This window comes from Mchenga conophoros, linkage group LG3, assembly GCF_057382185.1.
Source record: "Mchenga conophoros isolate Kocher_MC1m ecotype Shallow Benthic linkage group LG3, M_conophoros_male_GT1.1, whole genome shotgun sequence".
Taxonomy (NCBI): domain Eukaryota; kingdom Metazoa; phylum Chordata; class Actinopteri; order Cichliformes; family Cichlidae; genus Mchenga; species Mchenga conophoros.
In genome coordinates, this window is record NC_140528.1 from 60416830 (window position 1) to 60432972 (window position 16143).

Genomic DNA, 16143 nt, shown 5'->3' on the forward strand with positions numbered 1-16143 from the left:
AGAGGACTCGATGAACCAAAAGACACAGAGGGAAACTCAAACATGCAGACACAAACTTACACAGAACAGAGGGGGCACAGAGAGACACGAAGGGCAAGGGATCAAAACTAGAAACCATAGAATAACTCACACAAGTACAATAATACAAAAATCACAAAGAACTAAAAACGCTGGGTCAGAGGACCCAGGACCCTGACAGTTTTTGAGAATATGACTTTTTTTCATTAGGGTCGAAATATAAAGAATTTCCTGTATAAATAAATGTACCAAGAACTCTTGTAAGGAGTGTAGACTGTTACACTTGCAACTGAGTATTTATTTATAATGACAGACAGATCATCGGTTTACAGCATGTCACTTTAAACAGGAGATCATTATGACAAAAAGTAGTTACATGGTTTTTGTGACAGTTTACAATTTAAATGATAGGTTTGTAGCATAAACCTATTCGCTGGAACGTTAAGGATAATTTAATTACACAGCAAAGCAAGACACGAGTAGGCAAAGTTCTTCATGTCTCTCGTGCACAGGAGAGAACCGGACAAACGCCGTTCCTTTGCGTGACCCCAGTTGCTCTCATCTGCTCCCCTGTAACACTGCTCTTTTATTGAGGTTACATGAATATACATAGGTTCATTAACATATGACGTCTACATACAAACAAAGAGTACCTTGCCTGTGTGTGTGTGTGTGTGTGTGTGTGTGTGTGTGTGTGCGTGTGTGCGTGTGTGTGTGTGGTGTGACCCCATAAAGACTTCCCTAAACCTGCTAGTCTGGAAGTCCAGCAGTTCATTTCAACAAAAGGCACTTAGACTAAAACAGATATAGCTACGTTTGTCCTACCATAAAACAATAAGACAAGGTACGACCTCTCCCATGCTCCCAGAGTGCTCTGGAATGCACACAAAGTTTGCGGACTATTAAGGATCAAACCTCTACCAATCTAAACTAATTATAAAACTCTAAGCATATATAAGTAGATATTTCTAAGCATAAATGACAATCAACAATACAAATCTAACAATAAATGCTCTGGTTTGTTGGATTAGATTTTAATATTTAGAAATATTATCATTAAGACCAGTTTATAAGTGTAAGTGCACAAAGACAAAAATATTGCAAAGATAAAAAATAAACAGCAAATATGAAAACCAAAACTAACATTGTTTCTGACAACCAAAAAATGAAAGTGCAACAATGGAGTAATGAAGCAATAATGAAGAAAGTAAGTAATTATGATATCACTGAATCAGGCAGTCAAAAGGAAACTATATTTACTTTACTGAATATCAGATATTGCCAATATTGTGCTGGTTACAACAATGTTTGGTTTTTTTTGTTTGTTGTTTTGCTATTAGTTGAACTTGCCAGAGAAAAAAGAGCCAGTGACACACATCAGAAATCTTATTTAAAACAAACAAAATTATATGTCTCATTGTCTCTCTGACTGACCCACTCATACTGTCCTCCACTCTGCATGCCCACAGCCCTGCCACACTCCTCAGTCTTTCCATCTCTGCTCCACTTCTCATAGCAGACCACCTTGTCATTGACCCAGAACCACAGATCCAGAGTGCAGGAGTAGCGCAGGCCGAGCCAGACAAAAGGACTCGAGGCATTCTTGGCTCTCACCTCCGCCCATCTCTGTTGGTAAGGGTTAGTGATGGAGACCAGTCCCCTGTGAGACTCTCTACAGTAATCCAAGGCCTCCTCCCAGGTCTTGTTTTCTTCAATCAGGATCAGTTTATCTGCCATAAAGAAAAAAACAACACATTGAGTTGAATATATGTGAGCTGTAAACATGAGAAACTCTCTGCGCTGTTGATTTTGTTCCAATTAAAAAAACAAAAACTACATGAAGCTTGTGTGTTACTCTGCCCTCAGTAGAAACCAGTATAATAACAATAACGAACTTTGTGCAGACAGGTCGACAACATCCTGAAATATTTGTGTGTTTTTAAACTATTAGGAATCCAAAACAACTTCTCTCCATATTTACAGACAACAGAGACTTTAAAATGTTGGTTGAACATAAAAGTAGCTGAAAGTTATCCCACAGATATTTAAAGTCATCTGACTGTCAACTAAGTGTGTTCATGTTTATGAGATTAATTCAGCAAACATGCAGATGTAGGTGGAGGAAAAATACACAACATGTTCAGTTGGATCTTGTCAGTGATTCCAGTGATCCTCCTTTTAGAGAAAACCAGTCAGACACATGTTGATAAAAACTCACCATCATAACAGAAGAAGGGTTTTTCTTTGTCACATTCATCAGAGCTCCATTTTCCTGATCTGTTTAACAGAGTCATAGCACATGTCTTGTTGCTTTGTTCATCATTGAATAACTGCATATCCCAGTATCTGAAAGAGAAATCACTCCCATCTGACCACCTCCAGCTGTCTCTGAACAGACCCATCCACACACTCATGTCACCGCCATTGAACAGAGCCTTCATTTCTTCTCCATCTACCTGATCGAGTCCACTGGCCAAGTCAGTGTGATGGTATCTGCAGTAGTTCTGAGCCTGTGTCCAGTTCATAGGTGTTGTTATCAAATACAATGTTTTATTGTCTTTCTTCATTTCTGTGAAACAAACAGACAAACACACAAAGACATCCCTCAATTATTTCTCTCCTGAAATTCTGTCTGTCTCTGTCTTCTCACTTCACAATTATGTGATTGCATTATATTTTTATATCATGATATTACAATAATATTTAATATTATTCATATCTCCTCACCATCGTAGCAGATGAACCACATAGGATGGTGACATGAAACATCTACCAGCTTGTCTCTTTTCCTCCCACAGTTTCCAGGCCCAGGTTCAGTACCGTATCTTCCATTCTGATTCCAACTGCTGTCATTTTGAATGTATTCCACTCCTGGCAGAGACCAACGCCACGTCCTGTTTCCACCTGTGTTGTTGTTCAGTCCAATCCAGGCTTCTCCTTGATTCTGTGTGGAGTTACGAAGTCTGCTCATGTCTGTCATGTCAAACACTTTGGCCAGGTCTGTATATTTCTCTCTGCAGTATCTCTGTGCTTCAGACCAGCTCTTGTTTTCTGCAATAAAGTGGTACTCATACAGGCAGCATGTAAAGAAGCAACACTGACCTAAAATACAGAAATATGATAAACAAAAAAGTCACATTAGCAAATCAAACATATGGTTGAAACTGTCACATAAATAAGACTCTGACTGCAGTGTTGTCATTGTGCACATATGAGAAGACTGAGTGAATCTAAGCTAAAGTCCTTTATTTGCCAGTTGCATTCATACAATAGCTCCGATTACATGGGAAATCTTATGCAGAGCTGAGAGTAACAGTCAAATAAGTACAAATACACACATACATGTCAGGTATAAAACAAAGTGCCTGCAGAGGTATTATATAAGATTTTCTTTTAAACAGAAATTTAAAAAAAAAAACATGTCAAGTAGTTATTAAGGAGTAATCTACAGTCATTTTATTTAAATTAAAAACAGTATATTTGATAAAACAATCCACTTACCCATCAGAATAAGCAGATACAGACTCCACTGCATCTTTGATCTGACAGACGAAAGTGATGCTTTATTGCTCAAGGAAACAAAGATTTGAACAAAACTTCTTCGATGCACACTTTATGTCAGGAAAGAAAAGATGGATTAAACAGAAAGCTAGATAAAGAAAAATAGTGTGAACATTATGAACCAGAACAGAAATTAATTCATTTTTAATAATTCAGCAGCTCATGGAGAAGGTAATGAAACCATTAATGTTACTCATCTTGGAAGCTCTTGTCATTTTAAGCTCACAAGTCTTTTCAGTAAACGTTGTGCAAGATAAAAGTTTATTTTTTGTAACACATCACAAAATATTTTAAATATTCTCTACACATCACCTCTGTATCACAATCATGAAATGATATTACAGTTTTTAAACTTACATGTGATAATTTCTTCTCTATCCGACGTGTTCATGAAGACAGCTCTCAGGTAAATATTGAAATACAGTATAGAGAGCTCTTTTTGTCCTGGTCAGGATTTGAATATTAAAATAAAAGTCTGACTTTCCCTCTGAATGAATGATCCACTGATGTGAGGGATTTTTATATTCCAGTTATGAAAGATGTCATTTACATTATGAGAAAGAGAGACAGAGACAGATTCATCATGTGCTTGGTGAAATGATGCAGGACTGTTGGATTACCAGGATAAAATTTCTGCTTCCTACATTTGAGTCATTTTAATAAATTTGACTATTAAGGCACACCGAGTAGCTAACTCTACTTCTGCTTTCACTTATAAACAAATTCTGTGCTGTGAGTGGGATCCAAACATCATGCTCAGTGAAATGATGTCTATGTTTGTGTAAGGCATACAGACTTTAACACGTGACCATCAGACAGTGTCATAGAGGCTGAGATCTCTCGGCTCGACTCCGGCCAGAAGTGAAGTGAAAAGATGTTTTATCTCTGTTGTGGGCCGTGCTATCCTCTATGCTGTTGCATGCTGGGGCAGCAGATTGAGGGTCAGAGATGCCAACAGACTAAATTAACTGATCCACAAGGCCAGTAAATTTGTGGGGATGGAGCTGGACTCCATTAAGATGGTGTCTGACAGGCAGATGTTGTCCAAGATGAAGACAATGTTGGATATTACCTCCCACCCACTCCATGACGCACTGGCTAGTCACAGGAGCACATTCAGTGAGAGACTGAGATTACCAAAAAGCACCACAGAACGACACAGGAAATCATTCCTGCCTGTGGCCATCTCCCTGTACAACTCCTCCATCTAACACACTGTAAACACTGCAATAGTTACACCCTGGCCACTTTCTCATTACTTTCATTGCATTACATCCTGCAACACCTCGACTGCCCGGGAACTTGTTTAAAGATGGCGCCGAGTATGGCAGCCTCGTCGCGAGCTCCCCCAAGCAACAGCTTTTTTCTGTGTTTAATTTTACTTTTCCTTCATTTTTTCGCGAGTAGCACATGTCTCCTTGTGTACGACCGACAAACCTTACTGGACATAAAAGACGGTCTTTCTTATAACTTTCCGGAGTTCAAGTTTTGCAACACGGACGCTCCGTTTGCAGACCCCCCATTCATCTCACCTGAGACGCCTTTGTTCTCTGGCCCTGGAGGCCGCAAACGCCGACGCAGAGGGAGAAGATCTGGCGTTCTGGTTCGACTGAGACGGCGCACTAACAGACCACCGTTACCCAGTTTATTACTGGCTAATGTGCAGTCTCTGGAGAACAAGCTGTGCGAGCTTCGGGCACGGATCTCATTCCAGCGAGAGATGCGGGACTGCTGCGTGATCTGCCTCACAGACACCTGGCTATCGGACAAGGTACCGGACTCCGCAATACAACTACCGGGGTTCTCCGTGCATCGCGCCGACAGGTCACAGGATCTTACTGGGAAAAGCAGAGGCGGTGGTGTATGTTTCATGATCAACAACAGCTGGTGTGATTATGCGAACGTGCACCCGGTCAAATCCTTCTGCTCACCGGACCTGGAGTACCTGATGATTAAGTGCCGGCCATTCTGGCTACCGAGGGAATTTACAGCAGTGATTATTACGGCTGTTTACATTCCCCCACAAGCCGACACTGACCGAGCACTCAGGGAACTGTACAGCGCGATCAGCAGTGAGGAAACCGCACACCCAGTGGCAGCGTTTATCACAGCCGGAGACTTTAATAAGGGAAACCTGAAGAAAGTCTCACCCAAACTCCACCAACACATCCATTTTAACACACGTGGAAACCGGCTACTCGACCACTGCTACACCTCTTTCCGGGATGCGTACAAAGCCCTCCCCCGCGCCCCATTCGGCCAATCAGATCACCGCTCCATCCTGCTCCTGCCCGCCTACAGGCAGAAGCTGAAACAGGACGCTCCAACCCGGAGGGCGGTGCACTGTTGGACGGACCAATCGGAGTCTGCGCTGCGGGACTGTTTTGATCACGCGGACTGGGAAATGTTTCACGTGGCTGCTAGGGACATTGATGAGTACACAGACTCAGTCTGTGGATTTATCAGGAAATGCGTGGAAGATGTCGTCCCATCCAGAACAGTTAAATCCTTCCCAAATCAAAAACCCTGGATTAACGGAGATGTTCGCGCGGCACGGAACACCGCCTTTGCCTCCGCGAACACATTGGACTACAAACACGCACATTACCAACTCCGGAAGACGATCAAAGCAGCCAAACGTGAGTACAGGGACAGGGTGGAGCAACAGTTTGACAACCCTCGGAGTATGTGGCAGGGACTAAACACGATCGCAGACTTTAGAGGGAAAACCAGCACACCGCAGACCACGGCCTCTCTGTGTGAGGATCTAAACGTATTCTACGCTAGATTCGACACAGCGAACACCATGAGACCGGACAGTGTGCGCACCGCGGATGACATCAGTGCGCACACTGTGTCTGAGGAGGATGTGCGGAAGTGCTTCAGGAAGGTGAACGCGCGCAAAGCTACTGGTCCGGACGGGATTCCCGGCCGCGTCCTCAAGTCATGCGCGGCTCAGCTGGCTGGAGTGTTTACACACATCTTCAACCTTTCCCTCTCTCTGTCTGTAGTCCCAGCCTGCTTCAAAATGGCCACCATCGTCCCTGTACCCAAATCCTCCACCATCTCCTCATTGAACGACTGGCAACCTGTAGCCCTGACCCCCATCGTGAGCAAATGCTTCGAGAAGCTGGTCAGGGACTTCATCTGCTCTGCACTACCCGACTCACTGGACCCTCTACAGTTTGCATACCGCCACAACAGGTCCACTGATGATGCCGTAGCCCTGACACTACATACTGCCCTGTCACACCTGGAGAAGAGAGACACGTATGTGAGAATACTGTTTGTAGATTACAGCTCAGCATTCAATACCATCGTTCCCTCAAAGCTGGACAGGAAACTGCAGGATCTAGGACTGAGCAGCTCCCTCTGCAGCTGGATCCTTAGCTTCCTGTCTGACAGACGCCAAGTGGTCAGACTGGGCAGCATCACCTCATCCCCCATCACACTGAACACTGGTGCTCCACAGGGGTGTGTACTGAGCCCTCTCCTGTACTCACTCTACACCTACGACTGCACAGCCACTAACAACTCCAACATCATTGTGAAGTTTGCGGACGACACTACAGTGGTGGGTCTTATCACCAATGGTGATGAGACGGCTTACAGGGAGGAGGTCAGCGCCCTGACCCACTGGTGTCAAGACAACCATCTCACCCTCAACGTTGCAAAGACAAAGGAGTTGATAGTGGACTTCCGGAGGTGCAGAGAAGTACACACCCCCATCACCATCAACGGTGCTGCTGTGGAGAGAGTGAGCAGCTTCCGGTTCCTTGGCGTACATCTGGCTGAGGATCTTACGTGGTCAGTACACACAAACAAAACAGTGAAGAAGGCGCAGCAGCGCCTCTTCTTTCTCAGGAGACTGAAAAGATTCGGCATGAGCCCCCGCATCCTCAGGACCTTCTATCACTGTGCCATTGAGAGCATCCTCACTGGATGCATCACCACCTGGTATGGCAACAGCACCGCCTACAACTGCAAAGCTCTCCAGCGAGTAGTGCGGTGCTCTGAACGGATAATTGGAGGTGAGCTTCCCTCCCTCCAAGACATCTACAGGAAGCGCTGCCTGAGGAAAGCGGGGAGGATCATCAAGGACTCCAGTCACCCCAGCCATAAACTGTTCAGACTACTTCCATCAGGAAGGAGGTTCTGCAGCATCCGGTCCTGAACCAGCAGACTGAGAGACAGCTTCTTCCACCAGGCCATCAGACTGCTGAACACGTCATAGACACCTCACCTTCACTACTGGAACTTCAACATTATGCACTACATACTGTACAGTAATGCCACTGTTTTGCACATGTCTCAACTCTGTATATTTTTATATATTTTATTTATTGTTTACTCTATTTAATTTGTAAAATATGTGTACACACACACACACACACACGTAGGAAAATATTTAGTATACACATCCAGAAATGCATATACTATTATATATTGTACATATATTTATTAGTTTCAGATGTAGCCATTCTTGTATTTTGCTTGTTTACATTATTGTATTTGCACAACTCTGTTGCTTGTGAAGCTCGCACACAAGAATTTCACTCACATGTGCTGTACCAATGTACCTGCACATGTGATGTGACAATAAAAGTGATTTGATTTTGATTTTTTTTATGCCAGGGTCCTGTTTGTGGACTTTATTTCGGCTTTTATCACCATCGTGCCTGAACTTCTCTCCTCCAAACTCTCCCAGCTCAGCATGTCACCAGCTTCCTGACAGATAGAAAGCAACAAGTGAGGCTGGGGGAGATCACCTCTGGTGGGATTTTGGCCAATGGCACGAAATACCACCATGTGGTTGCCTTGCTAGATCCACTGTCCACCCACCATGTGATGACAGTCGTCTAGGATCTCAAGGGAAATACACCGCTGTCAAGGTGCTGCAGCATTGCTACTCCCTCTCCGATGCAGAGTGGGCCAAGAAACTCCTCTCTCTCTCAGGCCTGGGTGATGGTACCGCTCTCGAGGTCACGGAGAGCATGCTGTCCTTGCTAGGAATGGATGACGGCAGATTCCTCTTCACTCAAGAATTCCTCCGACAGTTCCTGGTGCAAGCTGGTAAGCCTGGTAAGCGTACGCGTACCACACTTTAAGAAAGACTGAACTAGAACAACCAACCATCTCAAATTTTTACTTTTCCTATGAAGTATTTGTTAGTGTTCATTACAAGGCAAATGAGTCAATGTAAAGGTTTCTTTGACACAAACTGATACCAGATGTTACTGTTGTTTTAAATCAGGGATGTCGAACTCCAGGCCTGAAGAGCCAACAAGTTTAATATGAACAACCGAATTTTTCTTCAGCAGTATCACTCAGATGTGTACAAGTGTCATAAAATAGCAGATTCACTCATTGCACTCCTTTGTATGCTTACATATAAATATAATATAAAAATAATATAAATAATATAAATATCAATGAAGAAGTTCACTCTTGTGAAGTTTTCATTGTTTACACACAATGGGTGTAAAACAATAAAACTAAATTACAGAAAAGCAGAAAAAGAAAACAAAGAGCACCAGCCACGGAGCTAAAATATGTCACTGCACTGTCAGGTATCACCTTTATTAATAATTCATTATATTTCACATCATTGATCATTAATAAAATAATCATAAATATGCAATCAATAAACAAAATATAGTTGAAGTATTTTTGCCTTGTACAGCATTCACACTAAGTTACTAAGTTTAATGTGAACACCTGTCTGTGAAGGTCCTCAGTCATCCAGGTCATCGTAGTCTAAGGAAAGACAAGCGTCTGGACTTCTTTAAGTTGGTTGAAGATGTGAACAAGTGAGTTTTTTTCAACAGTATCATGAAATAATACACACTCACGCATATGTGTACAAATGTCATAAAATAGCAAATTCACTCAGTGCACTAATTTCTACACTTTACATATAAAAATAACTTTCTTCTCTTTCTACAGGAACTAAATTCTTCTCATGACTGATGTGTGACAGAGTCATTGTGGTAGCTACAAACTTGCAGCCACTTGCGGCCCACGTCACCTCTACTTGATGTGAAGAAATATAATGCAATTTGGCCCTTGAAGTCTTTTTTGTTGTCGAGTGCAATGTTAAAATAAGTTCTTTAACCCTTTAAGACCTACCATAGAACCAAGTCCGCCAGAGCTGATATTATATTTTTACATGCTGTAGAGCCATTTTTGGGAGCATTTCAAGTTGATATACATCAATACAACCATTATAGCCCACATTTTAATAATATGTCTGCATTAAGTGCATAGTAATTACATAAATTGCAAAACAGTGCAATAAACTACAAAAAAATTGAAAATCGTTTTTGTTTTTTTAACATATATTTCTAGTTAGAGAAATTTAAGAGGCTTATCCCTCAAAACTGTAAATACAAAAAAGTTGCACAAAATAGTTTCCCACCACAGGAAATTTATTTTGAGTGTCTTCATAGTTTTATTTTTGAAATACACCAATTTTTATATGCTGCAGGAAAAACGAAAATAAATATTATAGTGCAAATTTGCAAAAAAAAAAACCAGAATATGCATCAAAATAAACTATTTCCAGCAGTGCAATATGAGTCCTAAGCATCCCAGAAACAACACAGAAAGTCATAAAGTCAAAGACAACTTTTAAAAACACCAGTATAGGCTCATGAGGCCCTGATGGTAAAAAAATTACATTTCCGCAAAAATGACGTCACTTTCGGTTTAGCTGATCAGATCGGCAAAGCGTGTTTCTGGAATATTGTGTTTTTGTTCCTGCAAGCGCTTTTTATGCAGTTTTTGCAAAGCTATATGTGGAAGGAAACTGTGACCTAGGACAAGCTGATGGCAGAAGATGTAAGTACAACTCCTCCAGTTTCATATGCAAAAAAAATTATTGCGCTAGCTTACGTGGTTGCAGTGCTACTGGGATTTAAAAATAGTTAAGCAAATCAGAGCGTGCCCGCTCCGACCGGTTTTAAAAGGTTAAAACCCCAAAAATGATTTCATATATAGGCAATATGTCACAATGTTTGAAACGGACTCACATGCAGACAGTGTTGGGGAGTAACGGAATACATGTACCGCCGTTACGTATTTAAAATACAAAATATATTTATGTATTCCGTTACAGTTACCGTTTAAAAAGATGGTATTCAGAATACAGTTACTTTGTTGAAATAAATGGATTACACTGCGGTACTTTCCTGTTTCATTTTGTCGCGGGTCAGGACTGTTTGGGTTTTGTTTGACAGCTACGTTCTGTTGTTCCAGGCGGCAGCGTTACGGTTGCCATGGTTACAGGGCGACGCTCTCTCTCTCTCTCTCTGCGACTGTGTGTTCCCTGAGTGAGAGAGCGCCTTTTCGTTGTTGTTGTTGTGCTAAGCTAACAGGCAGAATGCTACAAGCATAGCTCTAAAGAATGTAGCATCATGGGCAGTGTAGTCCGTGTTGCAGGGAGAATGGACTGCCATACACGTTATGGGTCTGTGAGCGCGAGGAGGGAGAAAAAGGGGAGTGGAAAGGTACGAGTTGTCATCGAGCAAAAACGGGAGCTGGAAGCATGTAAATATAATAATAACCACTTCAGCCAAGAAGAGTGCCTGACGAGCCCAGTTCCGTTGGAGCAGTCTTTCAACACCTCTCTCTGTCTCTCGCAAGAAAAGTTGACCCACACAACAAAGTAAAGCTATTTTTCGGCTACGAGCCGACAGGGACCCCGCCGTATTAGTCAGAGGTCCCTTTACTACAGTTCGGAGTCGCGGACCTTCAGTAATAGTAATAAATCACATTCACGTTGTTGTAAAAAGCATGATAATATATTAAGTAATCCAAAGTATTCAGAATACGTTACTGTCATTGAGTAACGTAACGGAATACATTACAGAATACATTTTCGGGCATGTATTCTGTATTCTGTAATGGAATACATTTTAAAAGTAACCTTCCCAACACTGCATGCAGACCAGGTATCCCTGATAAAGAGAAAGTGCGTTTATTTACAGTGAGACACCAGGTGAGAATATATATACAGTGTGGCGGGGGAAAAGGTCCGGGGCTCCAGGGTCCAGGGGGAAGCAGGGATTAATCCAATAAACGCTCTCAAAACAATAGCAGAAGTGCTGCCACGTGTCTGCCAGAAAGAGAGGACCAATTTGTTTATTTGATAGTTCAATGAAAGGCTTCAGTTAGTTAAGAGTTAGGAAAAAAACAACTTGCATTCATGTTTGCAGTTTTGTCTTGTTATACAATATTTCAACTTTAAAAAACAAACAAAACACTGTTCACGGAAATGTTTGTGAGTGTTTTCTTGTTTGTTTGTTTTGTACACAAAAAAAGAAAAAAAAAGAAAAAGAAAAAAACTAAAGTGGCCCTCCAATGAGATGACAGTGCCAGCAGTGGCTCACACCTCATTAAAGTTTGAGACCCCTGGTCATGTTATTGAAATCACACAGTAAAGTGATCTTTGCTTACTTTTTGATGTTTTCATCATTTTATTTGCCTTGAAGTTCTCTTTCAAATCGAGCAGATTCTTCTCATATTTTGCAAAGCATCACCTCATCATGACACTGACACACATTTTTATATAAACCTGGAAAATACTGAAGTTTTTAGGATTTAGAAACAAAGCAAGGTATGATATGCAAAGTTGGAAACTCGTTTTAATAACTGTCTAGTCAAAGGGTTTGAGAAATATCAAAAGAAAAAAAATGAAAATAAAGTGATTGTGGTTAAGGCTGCAAGCACATTAGCAGAAGTAAAGAACTGTAGTTCATGCAGTTATTTGTAAATACAAGCTATTTCTATCTGTGAACAGAGGGTAGCTTTGCAGATTGTGATCCTTCACTGCTAAGTAACTTCTGCTTTATTATTTATATATTTTATTAAGGAACATTAAAGTGACATTTGCTTACCTTTTGTTGTTGTTTTTTTTGTTTTGTTTTTTGTGTCCCGTTTGGATCTTTAGCCATCAGAATTGTTGTCTTAAGGCCAAGAAAGATGCCAAGCGGATTTATTTTACCAAGTGGATCATCATGGCCTTGCCATATTGGTCCATTTGATTGACCTTTATTATAATTATGAATTTATTTTATTTTCAGTTGCTACAAACGGGACAGACATGACTGTGGGATAGGACAGGGGGAAAGAATGAAAGAAAGAGAGGGAGGGAGAGAAAGAAAACCAAAGGGGAGAAGAGACGGTGAGAAGGGGGGGAAGAGAGAAAAAACAAACAAACAAACAAACAAAAAAAAACAAAAAAACACCTGGGTCACCTGTATGGAGAAAAAAAACAGAGGAGACAGCAAACAACAAAGAGCAACATAAGAAAAAAAAAAAAAAAGCACCATCACAATAAACTAGCTAGCAGTAGATATCAATAGTTACTAAATAATAAACGATATTGTGCAGCACGCAAGATAGACAGCACACAATGTGCTTTGAGGCAGCAGCCAAGAAAGCTGTAGTCCGCGTCTGTGAATACCCGTGTGTACACCTGTGTGCATACCTGTGTGGATCAGCATGCTTGCATTCCAAAGGTTTCTCCATGAAATGATCTGCTAGGGAGTGTGGGGAGCCACAGCCCTGTCCTCCAGGGTATGAAGCAGGTATGGAGGAGATCAAAACTCCAGACATCCAGAGGCCCCCAGAACATAAGAGACCAAGGAAGACCCACAGAGGGGCAGCCGCGCCACTGTCCCAGTAAGAGCTAAGGAGAGTCCCAGATGAGGGCTCATTCAGCAGCCGCGGAGCAGAAGCCAGGGGGAGTTGCAGTGACGCGCCCGTGAGCTTTTTGTTTTTTTTTAAATTAATTCTGTTACACTATTAGAGATGTGTTTTAAATCCAAAACCTCGAGCAGATTCGTCCCATATGCTACAACATTGTATCTTTATTACACTGAAACATAATCTATGTTATTTTTATATAAACCTGGAAATAATCTGAAACTCTTAGAATTTAAAAACAAACTTTTTACTCTCTGCAGATTTTCTCATATCTACAGTGGAATTATTTTAACCTGCACAGTGTTTTCCTTTAACTTTACAGTAGTCAGTGTGTGCACACAGGAAACACAGACCAGTTGTGTGCATTGTAACTCATTAAAAGTGACAGCCCTCAGCCAATCAAGTCATTTCTTCAGATCGACTTTAAAAATGTGCTTAATTTAAAGATAGCTTTTTCAGATGAATTAAAAAGAAACATGTTGACCCTCACTAAGAGTTCTGCCTTGTGGTTTGTGGGAAAATCTTCATAATGCAGCAGAATAATGAACCCAGTCACACCTTACACAGATTTACATGTTTAAAAGCAAACAGTGCTGACTGTGATGGACTCATTACTGACCTCTATTACAGTTAACTGAACTCAGCAACACTGATTATTCACAGGGGTGGAGAGAAAGGCAGCACCATTCTCACATACATGACTCACAGTATCAGGTCTGCACAAACTCGTGGGGTCCATGCAGCGACAGTGTTCAAGTTCAAGTTCAAGGTTCTTTATTTGTCACATGCATAGTTATACAAGTATAACACACAGTGAAATGTAGCTGTCAGTACAGTAAAAGTGGGAGTGGGGTCAGGGTGGGTGTTTGGAGTGGGTACTTTATCTGACTTTATATAATGAAAGTAACATGAACATCCCATTCATTATCCAGAACTTTCTTCCATATAGCACAAAGTGACACACGTTGGAGAAAGTGTGCAGCAGGAAGAAAGTCAAACACACTGGCAACATCTAGAGGACAAATAAGTCCTCTAGATGTTGTAGTCTGAAAAACTACAACATCAAATACATTTTACTCTTTTAGGCTACGTTCACACTGCAGGTCTTAATGCTCAATTCCGATTTTTTGATCAAATCCGATTTTTTTGTCTGCTTGTTCACACTACAGATAAAATGTGACAGCAAACGCGCTCTAGTGTGAACGCTCAAAGCGGCCCGCATGCTCAACAGAAGATGTCACACACAACGCGCTCTGTTTAGACCCAGAGCAAACAGTATTGTTTGACTGATGGCCCTTAATATAAAGACTTCGGACTTCACGTTTCCCAATTTTTGCTGTAAGTTATTTTGTTATTTACATAATAATGTAGATAACCTAATAATGATCCTTATTGCTGTTTTAGAGGAGCGGTGCTTCAAAGGACAGTTGCAGATTTCTGTCAGAATCTGCAGATTATGCAGTACAAATAAAATGTTCACGTTTCTCCAACGTTGTCTTCCCAGCAGTTTCACCGGATGGCCAGGAAGCGTTCACGATGTCTTCTCGGGCGCTTCTCCGGCGCTGATAATTGGCGTCTGTCTTGTGTCAGTGACGTAAAAGACGGATTTAATGCGATTTGACCGTTCACACAGCAGTCGCTTTCTAAAACATCAGATATGTATCGGATTCAGTGCCACATAGAAGGTTAGTAGATCAGTCAAATCTGTGTGTCAAAGTATCTTTGGGCAGGTGCTGAGCACTGAGTTGCCCCCAGTGCTCCCACTGGAGGGTGAATGTCAGGTTAAAAGAGCTTAGGCAAAGAAAAAAAACACTTTTGTCAATGAATGAATGAGGCTTGTAGTAAGAAAGTGCTTTTTGTCAGTAAGTCACACGTGTAAGGATTTTAAGGGTTTTCTGTAGAAATAAATGTACCAAGAACTACTGTAAGGAGTGTTGATTGTTACACTTGCAACTGAGTATTTATTTATCTTGACACACACAGATTGTCAGAGGTTGTGTGTGGAGGCGTGGAAGAGATGACCCAAACGCAGGACTCACGGTGCAGAAATGATGAGGATTTATTGGAGTGGGTGAATGAACAACGCAGGAACGGCAGAACTGACTAGCTGACTGAAAGACTGAGTGGCTGGCTGAATAACTGAGCACTAACGGGAACGACTACATAACATCACACAAACATCAATGACACGACAAGGGCTGAAGGGAAGAGAGGGCTTACAATGACAATGATTGGAGACAGGTGAGTGAACAGCTGAACCTAATGAACTAATGATAAATGGGAAGAGGACTGAACATAATGCACACGGACCAAGGCTAACACAATAAAACAGGAAGTGGAACAGGCAGTAGATAAACAGTGAACGTGAACTGAAAATACTGGGTCACTGACCCAGAAACCCTGACACAGATCACTAGTTTACAGCACATCACTTTAAATAGTCATATGAAAAAAATAGTTACCTTGGTGAAAGTTTACAATATAAATGCTCTGGTTTGTCGCATTAGTTTTAATATTTACTAACCATTAAAGATTAGAAATATTATCACTAAGACCAGTTTATAAGTGCACAAAGACAAAAAGATTACAAAGATAATAAAAATAAAATAAACAGCAAATATGAAAACTGAAACTAACTTTGTTTCTGACGTCCAATAAGAAAAGTGTAATAATAGAGTAATGTAGCAAAATGAAGCAAGTAAGTATAATATCGCTGAATCCGACAGTCAAGAGGAAAATAATAAACCATATTACTTGAGTGCAGATCAGACTTTATCAGTGTTGAGCCATTTACAGCTAAAGATTTGATTTTTGCTTCTAGCTGAAATTTTGTCATCATCAAAAAAATCAGGCATC

The 16143-nt window shown here is 41.3% G+C and overlaps 1 protein-coding gene across 1 annotated transcript; it reads right to left on the reverse strand.

Annotated features, from left to right (window-relative positions):
- Nucleotides 1-333: 333 nt before the first annotated feature.
- LOC146579833 (C-type mannose receptor 2-like) lies at nt 334-3553 on the reverse strand. The gene is made up of 4 exons (XM_085269541.1): nt 3520-3553; nt 2746-3120; nt 2237-2587; nt 334-1748 (listed from the first exon to the last, which is right to left on the reverse strand). The coding sequence occupies exons 1-4, from the start codon at nt 3551-3553 to the stop codon at nt 1405-1407; spliced, it is 1104 nt and encodes a 367-aa protein (XP_085125667.1). The 3' UTR covers nt 334-1404.
- Between the last annotated feature and the right edge of the window lie 12590 nt (nt 3554-16143).